This window comes from Botryllus schlosseri, chromosome 12 (assembly GCF_051294905.1).
Source record: "Botryllus schlosseri isolate E-star chromosome 12, Bs_hap1, whole genome shotgun sequence".
Lineage (NCBI taxonomy): Eukaryota > Metazoa > Chordata > Ascidiacea > Stolidobranchia > Styelidae > Botryllus > Botryllus schlosseri.
In genome coordinates, this window is record NC_137247.1 from 8,412,288 (window position 1) to 8,438,405 (window position 26,118).

Here is a 26,118-nt window from a genome sequence, read left to right on the forward strand (position 1 = left end):
CAGAGGGTCGAGTCCGAGTCCAAGTCATGGTATCGACTGCTCCGTTTTCATTTTAAGTCTTGTTAAACCCACTCTTTAGAGCTCTGTTTGGTGATATCGAATGGTTCGCATTCATAATATACAAATTTTCCTCACTTTTAGCAGTTTCTGATCGCAGTTTCAAGTACCAGTACCAACAGACGAAATCCGAATTGTTGTGTTACTTTACTATTCTTCGACATTACAATGAAATATCATTCTTGGTCGTCTGAGTCTCGAGTCATATGACTTGGTCCGAGTCATGCGCAATGACTTGAGTCCAAATCCAGTCAACACACAGATTGACTCAATCGAGTCAAATCACAGATTGACTCGAGTCGAGTCTAGTCATTAGAAAATCATGACTCGAGTCATTACAACCATGGTGATTGGACCCGATCAGTGGTCTAATTGTGACTGTTGGGGTGGCCCGTCATTCCTAAATGCCAATTCTGTCTCAGAAATTATAAGCTCAATTGTAACTTGGCAATTGGTTTAATGTTGTAACATGGATTTTCACCCGGATCTCCACCACCCACTACAATAACAAATTTACTTACTAGTTCGGATTTCAAAATTAACCCATTGGCTAGCCGGTGGCTGCGTGTCTTTCATCACAATCTCCCCTTGAATAGAGAAAGAATAGAGTTTTCCAGGCTCCAGGTACATCACCATGTAAGTATTGTTTTCGGCCGCGTCCAGCAGACTCATGGTGTCGCCCGGGCAATTGTCGCACCGCACAAGAAAATTGGTCACGTCTCCATCGCCTGCGTCCCACCCAAATTTTATCACGGTCTCGTCTCGAATGAGCAGCTGGACATTTTCGGGAGGTGCGACCGCTGTAAATAAAGACTATTATCGTTTTCCGTCACAGTCTGCCAGCCGGCCCAGAGTTTAGAGTCAGCTCAGGCTCGATCTCGAAGAATATTTCAGGCTCAAATTAGGCCAAAGGATCACTCGGCAATTTAAAATTATTTACAATCGTTTTCGGGCTCAAAACAGTCTGAAATAACAACCTTCAGGTTTGGGTCAGGCTCGGGTCCAATGTACATGTGCTATAATGTACACCCGCAATAAACCAGGAAGACATCTGTTTGGCTCCAACTATTGGCCAAAAGTTCAGTGAGAATATCAACATGCAAAAAAGTAGTCAGTAGGATTATTAACTTCCCCACACATAACACGGTGAAGTATACTCCAGCTACATTCAAACACATTAAAAATGCCTCCATGAAAAAGCAGTCTGAATCACAATCCTATAAAGTCCACTCTGCACAACCGCACAGTATACTTAGTACTCATTAGCCAGTCAATCAGCTGTAGAGTATGAAGATTTCAGTGGAGTTTTTGAGTATCACTAATTATGATGTCAAATGCATAGGGAACATTGAAAAGGCTAAAATATTTTACACAACCACAAACACTGCGAGTTGAACTTGACCGAAAATAATTTTGTATGTGTCCACCATAAGCATAACATACGTATCGTGACAATACCGCTACTTCTAAGAAATATAGTCTGTATGAACATGTTTAGCCTTCATGTTTTGGGTACGAATAAAGTGCCAAAACGTTAGTTATCTTTGAAAAAGTAATTCTTAGTCACGAGCAATGTTCCCTCTAAGCTGCGCAAGTGCGTAAATGCGCAGTGCTGACACAGTCTCTGCACACAGAAAATCTAAGTTGCGCACAAAAAATCCGAAGTTAAGACCTTTTTTAACTTTTTTTAGTCGTTGTGCACTGCTGTTCTAGGGTCTGCGCAGTGAGTTGGTGAGAGTGCGCACTGCGCAGACTCGGGAACATTGGTTACGAGACGCGTGTAAATTCAGTGGTGAAAAAAATTTGGCTGCGCACTACATCTAAGAAACCTTGTTTGTATGAGTATGTGTAGACTTTTGCACAATACTTTTGCTGTGGTGTGAATAAAGCATCAAAACAATAATTCTTCTTGAAAGATGTGTGTCAATTCAGTACCCGCTACCCGGTACCCAAAGTAATTGACTCCTACTACTCAACTTATATGAATAAAATCAAAATCACAGCTTGACTCGGAATCAAGCACACCAGTCACAGTGTCCGACCCTAATTAAGATGTAAGTGGACTTACGCAGCATGACATTCGTCAAATTCCGTGGCGAGCTAAGCACTCCGTCCTTCACGGTGTAGAGAAAAGCATCGTAAATTCCTCCCGGCGTGAGACCGTCAAAAGATATCCTGTCCAACTCGCGGTCGAAGTCTTTTTCGATTTGTTCACTTTCAGCGCCTTTGAGGTAAAAACCGAATTACCAAACAAGTCACAAGATATTGCACGGAGAGTGGACTGGCTTGGTTTCATCATTTCAGAGGCTAGGAGTAGAGTTTCATATATTTTTAATGGCTTGTAAGAGTGGTTCTCAAATGATGGTCTGTGTCAACTTTCCTGCCAGTCTGCCTTTCCTGCCAAATGTATTACAAATTTTATGATTCAGTTGGAAAATGCAAGAGCTTGGACACTTGTTCATTAATGAGAAGAATGAACATAACATTTCAAAGTGGGTTAGAAATGTGCAACATATATTTCTGCATGATGTCGTTATACAGAGTTCATGATCCATTTTGGACTTGACGTATGTCACAATGCTGCAAGTGTTGGAGCAAACCGTTTAAAAGTACGGTGTCCTACACCTCCTCCAAGACCAGTTATATCTGAAAGCTAAGAAGCCTTTTTTTATAGAATTTGTTAAATTTTCACAATACAATTTAGCTATATTCGGACGTATAATATAGGCTAGCAAACTTTCAAAAGAAACCGAACGATAATCAAATCAAGTCATGTTTTTTTTAACAGGACTTGGTTTGTCACAAACCACATATATGCCGCACCCATATGCAACATTAAATAGGCGGCAGAAAATTCCTCATCAAATACATTACTACAACTTTTACTTTTGAGCTACATGCATTTGTTGTTATTAACCTGCATTTCGGATTATTTCAGATTTTTGAAGCTTCACCGATCCGCAAAATTTGTTTCAAAATATTACCGGTCTTCAAGCGAAAAAGGTTGAGAACCAATGGTGCCTAAAATACATTTTAGTTTCACAATCCTTGGTTATGTGCATATTTTACATTTGCGGTGAATAAATGGATATGGATCGGGGATTTTAATGAATTGGCAAGTATAATTGCAGTAAACTAATAGCAACATGCAATATTGTTAAAAATCAAATGACCCTAAAATCTCATGTCTTCAATTCAGGATATCCTAACAGGAATATAAATCCTATCGGTTGAGGTCAAGGCGCTTGCCAATAGAATGCTGTTTTACCTGCTATCTTGCTCACATTGTAACACATGAGCAATACTCACGCTGAAAGATGAATTTGTAATTATCAAAGATATCATCACCGGTCCATGGCCTCGACATATGGAATGAAACAGTGTCTATTGAGCTGATTTTGTCCATGAGAGCTTGGAAGGGGGTGATGGGTCTTGGCCCTGAAATGAGGTACATACTATATCATTACATCTCATAGAACACACAAAAATGGTATGTGCCAACGATATACTCAGTAACTCAAGCATGTAAGACAGTACACATTAAATCTCTAATCTTTAGTAAAAGCAAACTTCTGAAATAATGATTCTACTATACAACATACTAGACGGATCACACGATCACATTTTGAAAAACATTGGCATTCACAAATACTACACAAAATTTTTAAGTTGTGGCAATATTTACGATGAATGAATTGAAATTTGTAAGAGATGGAGAAATTATGTTCCTGATTACATAAGACAAAACCACACAGGTATTTTAATTCAAAGCAGTTCTTCAGAACAGGATTAATTTAAGAGATTTTCAGCTTGAGCACCTGTGTTTCCAAATGAGTCAATGGCCATTCTCATAGTAGGTTCGAGTTGACCATTTGAATTTTGCAACACAAAAAGAAAACGGCCTGAATTTTGAAGAAGCAAAATAGTTGCACAAATAGCCAACTGGATGTGAGAGTAGCAACTAGCATAGAGCAATCTTCAAGAATTTAGCCTCAATCATTAATTAAATAGTATATTCATATTGAAATGAACTCGAATATTTTCGGCTGACACTCGTCAGGGGTAATCGTCAGCAACTAGTAGAGAATTTGAAAGAACATTGTATATCAACAATCGTATCACAAAATATGACGTCACCAGCACAATCGGATAATCCGATTTGTGCGAATAATTATCGAGACGACCGATTTCGAATCGTAGGACGAGGCCGTTCACAATTCCATTTGTGTGCCTTGGAATCAACTTTTATCAAAATACACCAACCAAAACTCTGTCAACAAAAGGAGTTCGTATACCACCTAAAAATAGTACATTGAACGCTCTCTCATTCGAAATTTCATGCTGGTGACGTCATATTTTGTGATACGATTGTTGATATACAATGTTCTTTCCAATTCTCTACTAGTTGCTGACGATTACCCCTGACGAGTGTCAGCCGAAAATATTCGGGTTCATTTCAATATGAATATACTATTTAATTGTATATTGAAGTTCTGTACCTCCAAGAAGCTCCTCAATCATTAACTTATACAGTCTATGATTGATAATAAATGCCTGGTATAATGTCTCAAGGAATCATAATATTGCAAATTTTACAGTTTCATCCATTTATACAGAAGAGTGAATATCTTGAAAAGTAGTTGACTGACAAAAGAGTTTTAGTAGCAACAGCTTTTAAACTACCCACAAGAGGCTTCCTGTCAACTGAATGTCTTTACGTCTAATAGAACAGCTGTACCGAGAGTGCTCTTCAACGTCGAGGCTATGAAAAAGTGTTTCACCTCAAGTGCGTTACTCACAGGCTTACTTTATCGGATATTGAAAAGTTGAGCTCGTTGAAGCCAACAGCGTTAATGTCTTCTGGGTAACGTTGGGATTCCAAGCATTCCAATGACTATTTCATAAAAGCCGAACTACTAGTGATGTAACTCGACTTGATATCAGATCTTTAATGACAGTCTATACAGGGCTATAAAACACCAGTCTTGAAAACTTATTCCTCATTCACAAAAATAATAGGCCTAATCAACGGCTCTATTATTTTCATCAGTTTCACACACAGAATATAGAATTCAATACACGAGACACAACTCAACGTAATGAACAGATGACAAAACGAACAAGTACAGTCAAAGAATCAAACAATCTAACACCCAGCTTTTTAACACTGAAACTTTTCATTCAGGCAGGATATCTTCAATTCGAGCTACACAGTTTCACAGGCCAATATCAAATAAACTCATTAAATCACTGCACTTACTTTAGATTAGATATTTTTTGATGGCTGGTATGGAATCGGGGTCCAAAATGGTACATATTGCATAAACCCAACATACAATTTCTTAGCAATGTCAGTGTATGATGAAAAAAGCTTGGTTACAATGGACTATCGGAAAATGAAATTCTTCAGTAATCTTTTGACCGAGATATCGAACCCGACTTCAGCTGGTTATTGGAAAAGCATTACTTTCAAATACGGTACCGCATATGTACACGACTATTATGTCAAATGCTCATATAGTCTTTTATCCTGCTCTAAACTGTCATATCTGTATCACAAAATATTTACTGCAAGAGTCTTAATTATTACTTAGATCAAATGCGATGTATGAAATATTCCCTTCAACCATCAACAAACTGATAACAGATAAAAGTGTTACCTGAAATAGCTTTACATAGCTTTTACGTATGAGCCAACAGGTGTAACATTCTTACTTGTAGTTTGTACAATTCTGGAGGAATAACTTCGACTGAAATCCTTGACGCTTGTCATTGTTACATCATACTGCGTTCCGGGAGAGAGATTTTCAATCTTTGTTCTTGTAGTCCTACTGTCGATTTCTAAAGATCTAAAATAGCAATGATATCATTAACTAGTTGAATTTCAGTACAGAGCCTATTGTGTTATTTCATTACAGCAGTTGCTCTTGTGTTGCAGACAGAATGACACGTAGTTCATACAAGTCGATCTCCCCAATGGCTGATTCCCATGTAACAGCAAATCCGGTTTCACCCAACGTAGCTTCTTCCACACGGAAATTGAATGCGGGACTAACCACTGGAAAATAATTTTTTGGAGTTCAGTCAGAAAAGTAAGTGTTAAACTCATTGCCAAAGGGAGGGGCGTCGCGCAATGATTTTCAAGTTCACACTTTCACAGGATCTAATGGTAATTTGAAAGCAATCGTTATACCCGTAAATCACTGAAAACTTTACATCTAATGTTTGATGATGATGATTGCAATAATGCATCTAAGCATAAATTCATCAGTCTTACTTGTTGTGTAGTTGACCGAAGAATTTCCCGATGGAATACTTCTTTTTGTACGCATTCCGTACCACGTATCGTAGCTGACGGCGGAATAGACGGTGATTGCGTACTCGGTGTATGGATCCAAATGGGATATAGTGGAATTTGTATTATAGACGGTCAAATTATTTTTTGAATTTCCATTTGCTTCGCCGTACTCCAGAGAAAAGCTGAATTTATGATGCAGCGGTTTTCAGATTTGCGGTATCCAGAATTAATGAATACTGGAACATTAGCTGTGCATCAAGTAGCCCACAAAAGGAAGAGGTCAAGTATAATATTACCATAGATGGAAAAATACAAAATTTTCAGGTTTCCAAACTTGGTTAGAATTAGAATTATGGCTTAACAGTTTTTTCCAAATTATACTAGAATTAGAAGAATTTTTTTCAAATCAGATTAGAATTTGAATTACAGCTCATTTTTTTTTAAATTAGATAAGTATTAGAATTACTGAATTTATGAAAACAAGAAAATTTAATCAAGTTCAGTTTGTATCAAATCACAGTTCATTGTCATAAGCAAGAGAATGACAAATATCTGTACAGCAAGCTTTCTTCGTTCTCCTGTAGCATTTTCAGGACAACCAGAAATTAGATTATTAAATTTAGAGCAAACAAACATTTCACAAATTAGATTAGAATTAGGTTACCGACATTTCGCTTTAATTAGTTCAATTAGACAACTAGAGTTATCTAATTGTTCAAGTCTCATTCTTACTAGTGGTAACTGGTGTTTTCTCCTTCAAATTCCACATTCCAGTCCAGGGTTATTGAAGAATAACCTGCCACTATCAGATCTATATTAGCAGACGGTGGGTCTGAAACAACAGCAACAAGGTCAGAATATTGTCCATTTTTGTGAATAATTTCATGCTTATTACTCGTAATAAATAATTTGGCAGGGTATCGTGCACTAATTCCCGCGTTTTCCTCTTCTGTATGCAATGTCACGTAGTATTCAAATCCAGAGTTTAACTCCATAAAATTGTGCGAATTTACTGTAGGCTGCAACGAGTGAATGGAAATCGGCCCATTTTCCGGGTTTTCTGTGAAAATATCACGGTAATAAGACAGAGCAGAAGTCGGAATTTAGAGACGAGATTCACAGCTTTAGAATGAGTCTAGTGTCACATTATTTTATGATGGCTCATAATAAAAGAAATGAGCAGAAGTGCATGTCCTACACATATAGGCCTATATGGGATAGATGTATTTGATGTGCATATGATATTCAATATAACAGTAGCAGTGGTGGCTTTTGGGGTGGGCGAGGTGGGCGGTCACCCGCCCCCCCCCCCCTGGTCGAAGGGGCCCCCCTATTTGGATTTTGCGCTTTTTTCAAGGAGAATGACAAATAAACATGGAAATCCGTGTACCAAGCAAGAATATGATTCCGTACAAATGTGTCAATCATCATCAAATCACTGCATTTGTTAGAAAAGTCCCGTATCCTGATAATCATCACGTCTCTGCATGAGGTAGAATTACTTAGTTTTGATGTAGTCTATCCTTGCACACATGCAAAACAGACATGGCCGAATCCAGGACTTCGGCAAACCTTTTGCGGTGGTGAAAGATAGATAATAATAACCGATGCGGAAGGGGGGTCTGGGGGGCGGAGCCCCCCAGAAGTTACGGATAGATACTTATAGGGGGGCCCCCCGGTAAGTCTCGCCCAGGGCCCCCCCGTTCGTAGGGCCATCACTGATCAGTAGCCTATGCATATCATTGCATACAGGCCTAAACACGACCGTATAAGATAAGTTGACCAGCTGACTTATGACATAATGATCGTATCACTGACCACCATTTCACCGGATTATTTTCTCGTATTTCTGTACCACCATTATTACTGTCTGTTTATTGTGTATGTCGGTTAGATGAAAAATAAATACTCTCTCTCTCTCGTATTTTGGAAAGAAGCTTCTGTATGACTGTTCTATCCCACTTGCTTACAGGGATGATGTGGACATGTGGTGGCACACTAACTACATCAATCATGGTGTGGTACATGCGGGATGTGAGTCTTTTGGTCGCTTGAATATGACGTTATATATCTTTGTCCTTGATGTCCCTGGCATAGCCTACCACTGACACTGAATCGGCAAGCCAATCAGTTGTCTGAGATAATGCATTGAATGACGAATCGTAAGTATTGTAATAAAATACCTTAGTGGGATTTGGATGCCCCAATATAGCACCAACATGTGTCATACACCTTCAATTGCGTTTGCAAAACGATTTCAATCTGATCATCCATTCTCTGCTAGTGTGTATGCCTTTAGCAGGACTGAACTTCAATTTATCCAAATGATATTGTGGAACTGGAGAGTATTTGAAGTTAATGTGTTGACTAAGCCACTTCAGTTCAGTTCTTTGTATTAGGGTTAGGCTTTGTGTTTAACAATTTCCCATCCTCATAGTTTGCAATTTTGCCGTGTTTTTGAGATGAAATTGATATGTAGGCCTATTCATGAATGAAGCCGCATAACAGCCGTACCTTGTCGAAGTTCAATTCCATATTGAGTGAATTTGGAACCTTGATACGATTGCGGGCGGGTCCAAGTCACTTCCACTTGACTTTCCTCGGTATATATCTCGATGTTTCTTGGTGGTTGTGGGACTGCAAAATAAGGTCAATATCTCTTCATATCAGTAGTAAAAATAGTATACTAGTTTGACGCAGATGACATGAGCATGCGAAATCGACTTACAGACCTAGGATTTTGTGTAAGCCCTACTATCATTTTTTTATGTTAATGAGTGTGGGGATTGGGAAAGAGTCTTTCAAATAAGAAACGTCCTAATAAACTCATTAAACTACTTTTGCTCTTGCAGTTAGCAAGTCGTAAAAGTGCTGGCTACTATTTTAATATATTACAAAAACAATTTTCAGTGTATGAGAATTTCGTATTGGCATGAAGACAGGCTATCGCCTCCAAAAATACTCAATGACTACTCAGAGTCTCAAACATATTATGGGTTATTATTAGGGCAAGTTTTACAGCTTTTGCAACTTTTTTTACAGCTTCCGACAGCTTGCTAGATGCTCAGAATATATGTACTTTGGATGCTTTAAGCTGCTTGGAGGGATCTTATAGTGCAACTTTTTGCAACTTTTCTCTATTTTACATAACAATTTTTACTGCAACTTTTATCAAATATTGCTTCAAAATGTAAAGGTGTGATTTAAAAACATGCTATAAACTATTTCTAGCATGGTTCTATTCCCTTTATTTTGCATAACAAACAGCTATATCATGGATTAGCTGCATCTCACTGTGTTATCTATGACAGAATGGCTTGCAAGTAAAAAGTTCGACTACCCCTGCCGAGCAAGACCGTGTCCGAACAATATGTAAATATATCACTTTATTAATTCCGTCGTTTGAATTCGAGATAGTTTCCCATTTCACGAACGCCCAGGCGAGACCGCCCTAAATTATATTTTCACTGTGTCACCTTATCCGGGCTATTGATTTTGTTGAAGTAGCCAAGAGTGAGTTTTTCTGCAAAGCTCTGGGTCAACTTTGCAGACCTAGAGGGTTTGGGGTGTGTTATTTGACTTATTTTAGGGGGAGAGGGTTATCGATTTGCTGTTTGAGTATTTTAGGGAAAATTTTTCCCGCATTGCGTAATTTTCTTGCTGCGTAACGGGATAAAATATAAATTTTCGCGGTCTCGCCAGAATGTCCGTGAAATGTCAAAGTAACAAATTAGACAGCTAAGCAGGAACTAGGTTACACAACCGAACCTTTTGAGTATCTCATACCCTACTAATTCAACAAAAATTATAAATGCAACTTTTGTTAAGATTAAGTGCAACTTTTTCTCGATTTTAGTGCAACAAAAACTTGCCCTAGTTATTATTCAACAAGAAGACTTTCCATCGCTTACCAGGGTATTCACATATGAAATGAGCAGCCACAACACACTGCGTCTTGGTCCATTGCCAACCGCCAGTCGGATGTAGAGCTACACATTCGTAGTCGTCATCCACAGGACTTCCGCGAAATTGACTAAGCTCTTCGCTTACAGGCACCCCCTCCGAGTAGAAGGCGGTACCATTGGAATCCTGTTGACACGGAATATTTCCATTGAATTATACTTAATGTATACACTGATAATACGTACCACTTCAATACCGATCCAATATACTCTGTTCCTACTTCCTTCTGGGAGTATTTTCGGTCCTGTTATAAACCTATATTCTGCCTCGGTTCTGGGGTTGGCAAGATGTGCAGTTGGTGAAAGTTCTTTGCAGTATTGGGCAGATGCGTAATGTCCTTTATTCGTTGCAATCCGCATGTAGCATGAATTCCGATATCCTATCCATCCTACCGGACAGGTGGCTTTGCGACAGAATATTTCCGGTAAGAGTGATAATGATAGTGGTGCCCAGGGTTGTAACCAAGTCACAAGGCTCCGAGTAACAAAGTCAATCTCACTTTTATAGTTTTGACTCGAGTCACGTCGAATCATTTTCAATTTTCCACCGAGTCAAGTCCGAGTCCAAGTCATCGAGAAGAGGTTCAAGTCCGAGTCATGGGATAATGACTCGAGTCCGAGTCCAAGTTATTGTGTTGACTGATCAATTTCCAGTTAAGTCTTGTTAAACTCAGTGTTATAACTCTGTTTGGTGATATCGAATGGTTAGCATTTTATTATATGCTCATTTTCCTCACTTTTGATAGTTTCTGGCAGTGTTGGGATCAAGTCACTACCTTCAAGTCACGAGTCATTTCGAGTCATCGCACATTTTGACTCGAGTCAAGTCAAGTCAATCGATTTTCGAAGGTGACTCGAGTCAAGTCAAGTCACTCGTTTTTTGGAGGTGACTCGAGTCAAGTCGAGTCAAGTCAAGTCAAGTCACGAGTCAAGTCACAATTCAAGTCAAATTGAATTTTCGAAGTATGTGTGATGATTCAAAGTCATTACATTTTGCTAGATGTGTAAAAGACAGATGTATTGGTCATATATCTTGAATTAAATAAAGAGTATAAGGCCAAATATACATGCAAACGGGCGCTCTGTATCGCTCACGCAGACGTAGAGCAGCTAATCAAATACGTGAGCCAAAATAGATGATCGACTACGAAGCGTCGAGAAGTTGAAACAAATTGATATGATATAATACACTACCCATCTATACATCCGTGAGAATATAAACGCATAAACTATATTCGTTCGATTAAAATCATACGATAGCGTTGGTTAACGTGGGCACTGCTCAATGTAAGCACTGAGCCGTATAAGAAAACAGAGATACGTTGCAGAGATGAGCATGGATTAGGATTAGGTTTTGATAAAACAGGATTTGTCAAATTTTGTCGGATTTGGATTGGATTTGGATTAGACATTTTTTTCGGAACGGATTAGGATTTGGATTGGATTTACCTATTTTCTGGGAGATTGAAATGTCGTGTGGCGAATGTCGACAAACTTTATTCAGATCAGTTATTAATGTACTCATGGTTACCAAGTTATCTTGAATCAAGTGAATCGTTGGTTGTGAAAGAAAATTATCGAATCCCTCCATTGCATATATTAGTATTTTTTTCTGAATTTCCAGTTGGAATCGGATTAGGATTGGACATGGACTTGAATACGAAAAAGTTATGGATTAGGATTTGGATTAGGATTTGAAGGTTCGGATTTGGATTGGATTAGGACATAGAAATTTCAAATCCGCTCATCTCTGATACGTTGCTATTAGAATATGCTACTGTTGGTACATAAACGCAAGCTGTCATAAGTTCGTTTTCGGTCAATTTATTTGTGATATAACAAGGGGGGTCAGTGAAAGGTACAATCAGTGAATGACCGGTTGCTCTCACAAGTCACACTGGCGTATCGCGAATAATACGAACATAAACAAGATACAGAGATTAAATCGACATCGTTTACTTGATGACTTGAAATTGACTCGTAAATTTTGCTCCGAGTCACGAGTCAATCCACACTTCTGAAGCTCCGAGTCAAGTCAAGTCAAGTCATTTTTGCAAAGTGACTCGAGTCAAGTCAAGTCATGCGAAAAAGTTGACTCGAGTCTGACTCGAGTCAAGTCATGACTCGAGTCATCCCAACACTGGTTTCTGGTCGCATTTTCAAGTACCAGTACCTATAGACGAAGCTCCAATAGGGTGGTTACTTTTCTATTCTTCGAAATTACAATGAAATGTCGGTCTTGGCCGTCTGACTGAGTCTCGAGTCATATGATTTGGTTCGAGTCATGCGCAATGACTCGAGTCCAAGTGGAGTCAATACACATATTGACTCGAGTCGAGTCATTCCCGTATTTTGAGAAAATGACTCGAGTCATCAGAAAATCATGCAATCGCCCATTCTAAGTTATTGCTGAACTGTCACTATTATCGCTATTTACTCCATGAAGAGGAAAGTAAAAGAGCTTTGATTTAGGCTAAATTATTTAGTGATGCGTTTCGCGCTTCATGCAGGCTACTGTTTCGTAGGAACCACATACAGACATTTTACCTGTTGTGAAAAGCGATTTGAACAGCGGCAAATTGTCTTCTTGCGAGATTAGTTCCAATATATACTCAGTCCCGCTCCGAAGATCAGTAAATTCAGTTTCGTTTCGTGGTGGTACTAGTCTGGTCTGATTCAAGTTTTCCTGAACGGAAGGAGTAACAAAGTTTAAACCAGTGCCATGTCAAATACTACCTTTTATTTATCTATAGCCAGCTGACTATACAATATGTTTATTATGGGCTATCTTCCAGCTTCATACATTCGTTTTTCAACACTTAGCACACGGTCATTGCAGATCGAGCAATCCAGGATTTCATTCTCTTGAATGAGTTGCTCCATGAATCATACAGATTCTCGCACTACGAGGCAGACAAGGAGACTGGGGAAAGCAAATCTGCGTGCGCGTATCTGTATATACTTTATAAATGGATATTATGAATACAACACTATCATCCTGTTCGTTGGGTATGTCTCTCCCCCATATTTGGCCCGACGTCCGCGAGGTGGCCTACGTTATCTATAATCAAAGACTGCGTCGATAACGATATTGGATAGTAGTACTAATTGAGTACAGATTACTGAGGAACGTTCAAGGTGAACGCGTTGGGTCAAGTCCGAGTTCAAATCCTTGTGTTTACTGTACAAATGTACAGTTTCGAGTTCAAGTTGAACAGTTAAACCCACTTTGCTGGAGTGATATCGAATGATTCATATTCATAATAAAATAATTAACCTCACAGTTTCTAACCCTACTTTCCCACTACCAGTACCGATGGAGGAAATACCAATAATGGGGTGACTTTACTATTCTTCGAAGATACAATGAAGGGCCTGTTTTTCCGTCCTAGTCTTGGGTCACATGCATTGGTCGTGTCATACACAATGAATCGAGAACAAGTAGGGTCAATAATAAAATTGACTCATGTCGAGTCACTCGAGTCGATTCAACCCAGCTGTCGTTACTGTAGTGTCCTCCTGAAATATGTGAGAAAATGATCTGCCTCGGTGCCCCTGTGCAGTGTGCACGACTGCACGCGTTAAACCACAATGTTCGTAGTGTCGTGGTTGTGTGTGGCCCAGTTTTATATTATAATACCTCTTTCCTGACCTATTTTCCTATGGTGTGGGGGACAGGTTGAGATTCCGATGTAAATGTGCCCTGATATGTATGTGACTCGCCGGCATGATTTGGTGATACCCGTTGGCCCTGAACTAAGGCGGTTATAGCAGCTCCGTTACGACTCTGTAGGTACCGAAGCCTGCACAATACCTGGTTTTCGCGAAGCACTGCGTACGCATCTTCGTAATGCGCATGAGTCAGTTTCATCGTTGATGTCGTGATTTCGCTGATCAATACCGTCGATTCATTCTAAATTCATGCGTAAATCTTTATTGTAGTAGTTGCACAATCGTCGATGTATTAATGACTACAACAAATTCTTTATTCGGTATCCTTACGTACCATTACGTACGTACGTACGTCTTGAATACTCACATCGATCGTGGCTGCTTTCGTCAAATGAAAACCACAAATACAAAGTACAAAAATATGTACTGCATCCATTGCCGTTACAACCATTATATCATTATATGGGCCTACTTCTTTTGTGCGTGCATATTTCTAGACTGTTTCCTAAACGAAGAAAACAAAAGATAATGTCATATCAAAACGCGGCGAATGACAATGACGTATCCCGAGTAGGGCTGGGCAAAATCGAGTACCGGAGTGATTCGATTCTGAATCACGTATCACGCTTCGAGTCGAGTCGAGTATTCGAGTATCACTCATTATGACGTCACACCAGAATGTACTATGTCAAAGTTCAAATACGTGCCTTTCATGCCACCACAAAGAATATAATGCCTGTTATCCGCCACATTAAAGATACTTTGGTATTTCTTCGACCATAGTAATTTCATTGCACTTATTGACAATGTTGTGGGATGATTATGACATCGGAAATGCGTTATTTCCAGTAATGTTCGTAGCTTGGTACTATGTCTCGTATGCTGCGACACGGCCAATCAAGGTTACGAGGCTTCCTCAGTGGAAAATAGTATCAAAACTCTAATTCTCGTTAGTAAACTAACTTTCCGTTGCAAGGAACATAAAATTTCAGTACTCGAAAAAATCGTTTTTTACTACTCGACTCGAATCATTAAAATTAATGCTCGATTCAGATTCGAGTACTCGAATCATTTTGCCCAGCCCTAATCCCGAGAAGCGGTAGGAACTATTTGTATATAGTGCTTCGGCAGTCGGCACGCGCCAATCTTAGAGATCTCAAAGAAAATATAGAATCCAAACTTCAATCTGATACGTACGCTGCGCAACTATGTTGCACCTCCAAACATATTTGACTCGGGATTCCAAGTTATATTTAAGAAATTATTCAGCCAAAATTGTTTCGTGGGAATGGGAGTTATCTGCAGCTATAACTTATGCCTGTTCAGCCGGCGTATATAGTGCATCGTAGCCGGCAGCCTAGTGTGGCGTCAGCGAGTCTCATTATGACCTTTTGTGATAAACTAGTACCCTGTGGCGTTGATAATGCTGATAAATATCAATTGGTGAGGTCATTCTTGTGGCATACGACATTATATTTGTTAACCTGTTCAGATATATACATTTACCGCATTATGCTATTTTTTATAGTAACCGTCTCATTTTAATCAGTAATCCACTGGTGCCTAATCCATACCTCTGTTTTCTAACGTTACATTATTTTTTGACTCTTATCAATTGCCTTTATCTGATAAGCATGCCATGTTATCGACGCGATTCTCTTGCGAGGGCCTATCATTCGCATTATTACTGTTATGTCACCAACACTGAATGATAAGCTCTCCTTACTGAACCTTACAATAGCGATCATTCTCTATTTATGATATCATTCCGTTGGGAGTGCTCTCATTACCGAAGTGAAAGAGTCCGAATCATATATTTCGTGGGCCACTCGAGAGCTTCTCTAGGTCCAACTACAGCGAAGGTACGATGAGTCACCCAAGTCCATAACAAGGCACAATGAACTGAAGCACCATTTCGTAGCGACTGAAGTGGACGTGTCGAGATTATTCTCCGTGTTAACTTCAAACCAATTTAGTTGCTTCCATCAAACTTGACTCGGCCGGGTTATTTCTGGCTGAGCACGTGAAATAGTAAATTGTTGGCGATTCACTGAGTTCACTCGAATAAGGCCTTTATGGACATTTTCATGCTTGCTAAAAATGTTCACTATCGTAGTACAAGATCCTCGTCAAAGGTATATAGCTATTTACCCCCACCCAATAGCAAAATAGCTAAGAGATCCATTCACTGCCCAGGACCTATAATTTGAAATTTCCAAAACACTATATACGAGACGGCCATATGTTAGATATAAAATGATCAATTTTTCATATTAATATTGTGTCTCTACCTGACACCGATATTGCTTCCCATTTTATATGCTTGCTATATTACTTAATTTATTAGCTCTTGATTGCCATGTTTCATGATCGGACTGTAGTTGGCCGGTAAGGTCGTATCGATCACACCTTTCCGATACCAAATTCTATGTATGCGTTTTCCTTCTGCATCATCATTGATGGATGATGTCTGTTAGCCATGCATTTCGGTTGGACGAAAAATAAAGAGTCGCTCTCTCTCCGATCTTCCTCGTCAATAACAAGGGATTATGTGCAAAACACGTTTGATGTAATACAGTACATATTCGTTTTTCAATGCATTTGTTTTTGAACTGAAAATTTCGATTGTCCTATAAGTTGCTTGATGTTTATATGGCGACTCACGTTTCCTAATGGATTTATAATTTGATGATGGTTTCCAGTCGTTGTTTTTCCTGTGGGTCCACACATCTCACTGACATTGCGTATTTTCGAGATTTTCACCTCGGGCTACATAGGAGCTCTAGCAATGTCTCAGACCTGTATCCAAATTCTAATAAATACCGTCGGGTCTAACGTTAATTTGTGAGTCAATGTGTAGTTATGTTGAGGTTAACTTTAAGACGATAGACGATGTCCCTGCTCGTATAGGTTTCTGCATTGAATCCGACAAGCCACGGACTTCGGAGTGTTTACGCAAGCTACGAACGGCGGATGTGCACTTGTGCAGTATACATCTGCGCTTGGTATTAACATCCTTATCGAATCCCCGTTCGCGATTATAGGTTATCATTGATGCATGTCGATTGACACCATCCAATCTCGTAAGGCAAGATTCAACTTAGCATGATGATAAAAATTATTCAAAGCGGGTTGGATTTCTGTGCGTCTGAGTGTTTCATGAGATATTGTCCATGTTGCGGACATTCCGTGGTTCTGAACATTGCTCTGACGTAATTCTTGTTATGTGGACCATATTGCCTCGAGGAAAATAAAGTGGATTAGTCTAAAAGACATGAATAGCCGGAAAAATGATCAATCTTCATTGCAAAATGGTACCGACGCAGATGACAGGACGGAATCAATATTCCCAGTATGCTTGATGCTTCAAGATTTTTCGAGGCGAGAGATTAGCCTTACGGGTCGATAATTATTTTTGACTTGGCGAGTGAGATGCGAATCGATTTCGTTTATTCGTCTGGGCTTGATAGGGCATAGCGTCCGCGTCGCCCATTGCAAAAAGATTAGGAAAACTGACAGAGAAGATCCCAGCGCTCAGTGAAGAATTTTAGAGGGAATTTTCAGCCACACACAAATTTTCCTTCGTCCACGAGCCTGCTTAGAAACAACTTGATCAACGTGTAGCCAGGGCAAAAAAGAAGTACGACTGAAACGGTACATGAAGTGAAGTCATACCGCATAATGACGACATAATCGCGAAACGTCAAAAAGTTTTAAATCGCGTTGGTGACGCACGTGAGTGCCTGTTGATTCATGTTTACCACCACATGTTTATAAATATTTAGTTTTATCACGTACTTTTATCTCGATTATAAAAGCAATGGTTTGTAAATGAGTTGTAATTGGCGGCCAACCGTTAGTTAGTTGGAAAAGTCCGGGTTTGGCGGAGAGTAAGTATAGTAAACTCAGTACATAAGATGGATTCAAGATGATAAAAATAGAACGTATATAAAGCTATATGTCCTTTCTATTGATTGTGCACTCCAGCACTTAGGTTAACAGAGTTCTTAAAATGTCTCCTGAGATATCTCCCACGTCCGCGTACGCACATTGCATAATGAAGAATCAGATGATGACTATTTCTCTATCTCTAAAATGCACGGCCGCGTTTTGTATGACATAGATTCCGAAACTGCAGCGCGCAGCCGACTGTATGGAAAACGTACCAGTTTCGTTGCGGACACCACCGACATGTATAGGAAACACTTGATCTTACCAATAGCCAAATCGATGTATTGTGGATTGGCAACTATAGTTCGCGTAATCTTACCAGCGATACTTTTTCCCAGGAGCACAAGTGTGCAACTGTGCCTCCGCGTCGAAGGGTTATTTTGGACGGGCAGCAAAATTGTTTGATGCCACTGGTATATGTGAGTGAAGCATCAAAAAGTCCAAGTGTACGACTCGACATATCCTCAGGCTTCGTCAGATAGTTCAGCATTGAAATCATTTTTATTTAATTAGTTACGCAATATTCATTCCAGGACATATACCACAGGGACCCGTGAAGATAGCTACAGATATAAATGGCAATTGAATAAATCAACGGCTCTCTTATAACCTATTGCGACTATCGTTCGCCGCCAATGTTTTGTGGCATTGACTCCACGCAAGACTCGGTGTGAATGCAACGCAAAGTGATATGGTAAATGTTGTCCGACTAGTGTAATGACATCTTGTAACCACAGAAGTCACTAAAACAATGTTGCATGGAACACTACGGGTTCACCGAGTCAGTCTCAGGGGCTCCCTGCAGGTCAAGACACACACGCAACCCATACATATGATTTGTAGTGATGCGTCTGTCTTGGTCATCAATGGTTGCTGGTATTGTGTGTATTGTATGGTAGATTTTTGTTTTTTATAACTCAGCGAAAATGTGGGGTTTCGCAATGGCTGGCAGATTAGCCCAAGTGTTCCGAGACGTTGTAAAGTTTAAAGAACCACTGCAATAGAATAACATTGGCGAAGTGCGTGACAAAGCGTAACAACGAAGCGTGGACGTATAATCAACTAATCTTGACAAGGTACGTAAGACGATGGCCCAATCGATTTCAGTATTACAACTCCACCTAACGCTAGCCTCTCCGTGTAATAACCATCCAGGAAATCAGAAGCATGGTAGTGCAAACTCTTAGAACTGGAAAACATCGATTGACATGCATTACTGTATGGGCGATATTTCACGTTATACTAATTATAGAATGCATTAACATTACAGTTCTTACTACCTGTACTGAAGAAATGGATTTATAGTATCGGAACTGGTATGGCGAATTATCGAACTGCCGATGACGAGATCCGGTATTGCCTCATGCAAAGTAGGCTACCACAAGCGCGTATTTCGTCTTGAATGAGAACATGACTTGCTGTAGCACTCTCTGATAGCACGGTGGACTCCCGGCCCGTAGTTCGGGCTCAGAGTAATTGGTTGAGAGTTGTACTTTCTGAAATTTTGTGTTGTTCCCGCGTATCTTACTAAGATGAGCGTCTTTTTTGATCAGATTTGAATTTACGGCATCGCTGAAGTGCATTTGCTGCAGTGTTGAATTTTTAATGCTTTTAAATTGGCAAGCGACTTTTGAGTGACATAAATTCATGGAGTCTACCTGATATGGACTTGGATGTGAACATGATAAGAAGCGTATGTCGAATTTCGGCTGGGATTTAAAGCTGAAACCAATAATGGGATTTGGGTGGAATATAACGAATCCACAGACTAGATACTTTGACGACACTTTGCGCTAAGATTGCATTTACATTACGAGCGAATGATGTTGAAGTATAAATGGCAAGATGTGAGAGGACATTGCTTCATTTCGTACCAATCTTTGCTTATGCCTCTATCTCATTTCATTACCTGGCGTCCGGTGCACTTTGTTTGGATTATTTTGATATTTCTTGCCTCAATCGAAATTACGTCATTTCCGCTCAACATATCTAAAACCTAATACAATGTTGTCGCTTGTACTGAAAAATTGTTCACCTCCATAACAAGAATCGCGAGATCTTAGCCATAGAGAGCTTAGCGGTTGTTGCAGGGGACTAGCGAGGCACTCTTCGAATCCATAGTTCGATTAAGATGTATGTGATTGCGTGCGTGGTCATTGAAGCAATGAATGTACTTCCTCCAAAGAATGGCCCTACATCAAACACCTATGTGCTATGATTTTCAATAGTGTCGTAGGGTGCAAAAGGTTTGCAGTATTTTTAGGTGGTAGAATTAGAGCAAGTCTATCATTTCAAGTAAAACAAATAAGTATGTACCGTTTGTGGTTAACTGGTTATCCCGATTATACTGTATAAATATGCGATGTTGTATGTGGTGCAGAGTCATATGGCAATAGGCTCGTAATAGGAAGTGCAATTTCAAATTCTCCAGGGTCTCAAGGAAGTCAGTCTATTTTCTATTGATTACGATGAATTATGCGGTGTATACGGAGCTGATCTGCTCGTGGACTACTCTATCTGTTTCGAATTTGAAGGAATCAGAGTAATGTAATGCAAATATGCTGCTATATTTAAATCTGTTCGTGCAGGCTTAATCTAAATAAAAGAGGCTATAGCTGAGCAGACGAGGTATTCACCGTCGCGTAAACTTACCTAAAGGCATTATCACAAATTAAACGAGTTCCGGCTGTTATTTTGACTGGGAGGCGGGATTCTTGTGGTCCATCAATCTTTTCTTCAAACCATTAAAATGCGAATGGTTATTTTACTAGTTCCAGTTTGTGGCACGTACTCTCATTGAAGGCGCTCATAGATCTTTCGATTTCAGATTTATATCAAATAATTCGTATAAACATAAACGAGCTACACAAAGATGGCGAAATGCCAACCTCCAGCACACAGGCAGACGCACAGTCCCAACCACATGAAACTGTTCAACAAATTGATCTGCGGCTTCCAAGAACAGAAACACGGATCGCAGAAAGGTCTTCACGGGATGATGAATAACGTAATCATATCTTCTTTCGACTTGACCTTCGCACCAATATTCAAAAGTGAGTATCGTATATATAGACTTTGTAGAGACATAACGAATAACGATGTGTGTTTTAATTCCGGAACTTGTATGTCGGTAATGGTTTATTTGCTGCAATTAAGATCTGATGCTAAATAGGGGCAAACAATTACAATGTATCCAATTGTAGAATGATCAGAGTCACAATCATGACAACGTTTTGACTTGGGATCACCAAGGAAATTGTCTTTTTTGGCTACAGTATTCAAAAATCACAGTACCTCCATCCCCGAACAAAGTCGAGAGATGGGGTTTTTCTTCCATTTGCGCCTTCTTTCTAGGCCTAGACATTCTAGTTTTTAAATGGATTTTAAAAGACATCGAAATTATGTGAAAATGAATAGTATTGTGCGATTTCAGAGATGCGATCGTGCGATTTCAGAGACCTTATACTATTCAGGAAGCTGTAAAGCACTAGTAGGTACGTTGGGCCGGTCTTGCAGTAAAATGTAGCCAGGCAGTAGTGACACGATGTATCTGCCGGGAACAATATGCTACGAACATATATGGTGATTTAGAAGTTTTTTTTGCTGACTGAATGTTGTCGGCACTGTACAATGTGCAAGTACAATGTACATCGTCACGACTTGAGTGTGGTGTCACAAAATACGGAGTATATAATTCAGTTCAATTTATTATTTAAATTTCAAAATCCACAAGACTGCGATACAACGAATAGATAGGTGTTTGTTTGTTTGTTTGTTTTGAGGTATTCATGGTGTTTGTCGACTACTATGGTCATTTAAACCAGGCCGATATTCTTCATTTTTATTCTGTAACTGCCGACTTATGGCACGGCCCACTGCTAGGCTTTTTGTAAGACACCACTTACGCGGATGAGGTGACGAGGAGGAGCCAAGATAAACCTCCAACACTTAGGTATAGGAATTCTGAAGTCATATAGGAAGTTGTCGAAACGACTTGGAGTAATCTTTGAGATCAGACACCCACCGGGGCTTGGGCATTGTAAAGAGGAGGCATGCACACTGAATGAAAAGTAAAAGAAGCTAATATAAAAGAACAAGCGACAAAATGAGGGGGCATGTGATGGTAGGCAAGATCGATATATCACAGGGGTGGGCAAACTTGTGAGCTCGCGGGCCGCATTCAACATTTGTTCATCATGTTCATTACATCGCATTGTACATTGCGTGTGACTTGTTCAGATGAAACAATATAACTCAACGATTAAATAATCCATTCGCGGGCCGCACAATATAACATAGGGACACTAAGCCAAAATTCAAAATTGTTATTTGATTACATAGTGACCCACAACATGGAACTAATATATATGTATTTGTATATTTAATGCGAACCAAGCATTGATTTGATAATAACGAACACGCGTCGGAAATATTGTCGAGAATTTAAAACCTGGTCGTCCTCATGGTCAAAATTAGGGATGAAAGTCGGTTGTCCCGATTCTTAGAACTGCATGGATGTAAATTTAAGTCTGTGCGCAGCGATCTGTTCAAAGATTTGCTGATTGGACGTTTGGTTTAACTCCAGGACGCACAATGCTGGCAGCATCATAACCATTTAATTTAAAATACACTTCTACAATATATAAATATTATAAATACATATACTTCTTCACAAACAAATAACGAATCTATCTAATAGGGATGATGTGAACGTGAGGTTCACGTTCGCGTTCTGTTTGTGAACCTCGGAAATTTAGAGGTTCACGTTCACAAACGAACCTTGGTAGGTTCTGCACTGTGAACCTTTTTCATATATTACAATTTTCACTTTATTATAACATCTTTGGTTGAAATTTATTGCATTCCAACTGCGGGCCACTCTATGCATGGCGCTGGAAGCATAAAAAATCAACACTCATCTAGCAAGCACCTTGATAATCCAAATTTTACTTGCTTTATTACAAAAATTTGTTCGAAATATCCAGCTTTCCGTTTGTGAATATTCAGTGACTCTCTGCTGTGAGCTTGACCCGCAATCACTCAACATCAAGAGCGAAATATATTTACATGTAGGTATAGTCAGCGAATGATATGCATAGTCAACCAATCAATGAAATTGATATCGTTGTCTGATGTAAAAAATCTAGAAGGCGTACATGGTCATTGGTCAATCTTGAATTCATATGTTTATCGTATCATAAAACAAAATACCTTCGATTGGGTTGTTGGCTACTGCCGTGTAACTTGTTAATGGGTAATATCGGTAGCAAGTATAGAAACCGGTTTTACACTCTGCTCGATATCACGTAATAGCAACACTCAGACGCCGAATACAATCATTGTCCAGTAGGGCTCTTCAAAAATGACTTTTTTTCTCAAATCGTACTGGCTACTTGATATAATTGTTAGGTTACCTAATTTAAGCCTACAAACAAAATTTGGTTCTATTCCAGCCAGTAACCGCTTTGCTACAGGAGAAGAAAGATTCTATTTATTATATAAAAATAAATTATAAACAATTTGAAAATTTTCTGTTCACCCCATGAAAGTGTTAGGCTGTCTATAGAAACGATGCTCACCAAATTTGGTTCAATTCCAACCAGTGGAAGCGGAGTTATTGCCGTCGAAAAATTTGGTTTTTAGTAAAATAGTATTTACGGTGAGCACAACTATAATAAATAAACGAAGAATCGGTCACCGTAAATACTATTTTATTTAAATCCAAACAGAAAATCCAAACAAAAAATTTTCAAATTTTTTATTATTTATTTTGAGATAATAAATAGAAACTTTCTTCTCCTGTAGCAAAGCGGTTACTGGCTGGAATTGAACCAAATTTTGTTTGTAGGCTTAAATTAGGTAACCTTACTTACTATGGTAAGAAAGAATATAACTTATCAGTATCATGTTGAAAAATATTAAGAAAAAGTTTAATCAGGTACAAACAGTAATTTGAATTTTACTAAACATTTTATCAATATTTTTACGTTTCTTCAGGCTTTCGCGAGCCGCACAAAACGGTGTTGCGGGCCGCATGCGGCCCGCGGGCAGTAGTTTGCCCACCCCTGATATATCAGGTCGTAGTCCGGTAAAGCAGAGGGCTGACTAGTATTCATTCAGTGGAAATTGCTTGTATTTCGACTTTAATGTGGACATGCTCGACGACTGACGGATAGCCGGCGGGATACTGTGTCATACATTGGGTCCAGCATAATAGATAGAGCGATGATCTTTCGCGTCGATCATATGATACTTGGACTATACGAGGACGCGCGTGTGTTGGACGTGCGCACTTTTGATAACGAGGTAAAGATGTCATTGAAATTGTCGGAGCAGTGACCACAGTGGAGCTGATACATAAACTTAGCAATTTCTAGTTTCCGCATATCTTCTGTGTTTAGGACAACGAATCTTTTGAGCAGTGATTTTTTGGACGCACGACCTGGCCCCATAGGGGGTCTGGCTATGATGCGTATATTAGGCTTACCATACGTCCTCTTTTAAGAGGATTTGTCCTCTTTATTGTCCTCGGAGGACGCCCTTTTGTCCTCTTTTTTGAGATTTTGTCCTCTTTTTTGAGATTTAGAGCAGATTTAGAGCAAATTGCGAGTGATATGCCGCATATCAGCACAGAAGTGAAGCTCCGACGGGTATTTCGGAGTGAAAAACGGTGATTTTAGCTCTGGGCGAAAAGATGACCTTTTTTTTTTTTTTTTTTTTTTTTTAGTCAACTGATCACAAAGTGGGAAAAATTAACCGGTTTTTGAGAATTTCACTCCGGTTTTGCAAGTTGAAAATTTCTGAAAAAGTGTCCTCTTTTTTGATTTCCAAAATATGGTAAGCCTAGCGTATATAGGACCTGATGTTGAAGCTTTTGCAGTGGCTTGAGTGCGCTAATACGTGGCATCTCCCCAACGGATGATGCCGTATTGTAGTTTCGATTGGATTAAAGATTTAAAGAGTACCAGAAAGACCTAGCGCGGCATGAAGCGTATAAGGCTGTAGAATAGACCACACGTCCGTGATAATTAGGCTTTGGCGACTGGATGAGACTCTTCCAGGATATATATATGCGAGTCAGGTAAAACCCCGAGGTATTTGGCATTTTCCGTGTCGGAAATTGACTGACCAGCGATGTTACCAGTTAGGCTTGTTTTGGAATTTATGGATAGCCATTGACCAGCGATGTTAACAGTTAGGATTGATTTGGGATTTATGGATGGCCATGGTCAATAATTGTGATTCAGTATATGCATACAATTACGAGGCCTCGATTCGTTGATCAGCCAACGACGCATTACACCAACTATCCGTAGTTTAAAATGAATCAATCAGTAATAATTATTGGTAGAGCCAAGTGCTTAGTATGGACAGTGGACACTGGTACAGCACTTGCTTTACGTAAGCGACGGCAATTATAGTCGACGAGGCGTGTGGGCTTATTCAGAGTATCCGTTACTGCCCTCTAGCGGTATAGTAGGACCGAGTTGAAATCTTATTGTTGTATTTACGTTCATTGTACAATAGTTCAGTTTTGAATACAATTGAAGTTCAACTCATGCGCAGATCTTCAAAGAGGTAGCCTATTCAGTATAGTTCCGAAATTTATCCATCCCCTTTCAAAGTCGCTTCAGCCTTTGTGTAACAAACCACCGCAACAGATACCGGTTATTATACTTCGAGATTTTAGCCGATACAAATCAATACTTATGTAATATCAATGCCTCTTTGCAGTGGCGGCTCGTCCTATAGGGCAACTGGGGCATTGCCCCACCTAAAATTCTGTTCAATAACAATTTAACCATTTATAGACGCACAGCAATCAATATATACCGAGATCTCAGCGAAACCCGCGTTCTTCTTGTGCTTTCGCTTGCAAACGCCCATACATAGCGAAGTCTCTGCGAAAATCGAATTCTCTTCTGTGTTTTCGCTTTGTGAATGCCTAGCCGGGGCTTGCCCCGGTAGCGCTCATAACAAGCTTTCACTATCTATTCTCTCAAAGCCGCGCACAATAAAGAAACGGTGATTTACTCTCTCCTATTCGTAAAATGGCCGAGCAACCGGGCAAATATGCTTGCTCGCCCCGAAGGTGTGATGTAACAATCGTATCTATATCTGAACTCGGTTACCGTAATATGCGTTGAGTCGACCTTTGCTGGAATAGGTCGATTTTGA

General features: G+C 39.5%; 1 protein-coding gene across 3 annotated transcripts in view; it reads right to left on the reverse strand.

Moving 5' to 3' along the window:
* Positions 1 to 14,523, reverse strand: part of LOC145452468 (phosphatidylinositol phosphatase PTPRQ-like) — a 51,241-nt gene extending 36,718 nt beyond the window's left edge. The window contains exons 1-14 of one of the 3 annotated variants that reach the window (XM_080330652.1): positions 14,357 to 14,523; positions 14,132 to 14,230; positions 12,865 to 13,003; positions 10,504 to 10,721; positions 10,267 to 10,444; positions 8,870 to 8,992; positions 7,251 to 7,415; positions 7,088 to 7,187; positions 6,335 to 6,537; positions 5,974 to 6,115; positions 5,773 to 5,906; positions 3,367 to 3,495; positions 2,126 to 2,281; positions 579 to 857 (exon numbers count right to left, since the gene is read on the reverse strand). In XM_080330652.1, coding sequence (XP_080186778.1) covers positions 579 to 857; positions 2,126 to 2,281; positions 3,367 to 3,495; positions 5,773 to 5,906; positions 5,974 to 6,115; positions 6,335 to 6,537; positions 7,088 to 7,187; positions 7,251 to 7,415; positions 8,870 to 8,992; positions 10,267 to 10,444; positions 10,504 to 10,721; positions 12,865 to 13,003; positions 14,132 to 14,230; positions 14,357 to 14,440 — 2,149 coding nt within the window. In that variant the 5' untranslated portion in view covers positions 14,441 to 14,523. Of the gene's footprint in view, positions 1 to 578; positions 858 to 2,125; positions 2,282 to 3,366; positions 3,496 to 4,856; positions 5,730 to 5,772; positions 5,907 to 5,973; positions 6,116 to 6,334; positions 6,538 to 7,087; positions 7,188 to 7,250; positions 7,416 to 8,869; positions 8,993 to 10,266; positions 10,445 to 10,503; positions 10,722 to 12,864; positions 13,004 to 14,131; positions 14,231 to 14,323 lie in introns of those variants that run through there. The other 2 variants (XM_080330651.1, XM_080330653.1) reach the window with 2 other exon arrangements.
* Positions 14,524 to 26,118: the final 11,595 nt, after the last annotated feature.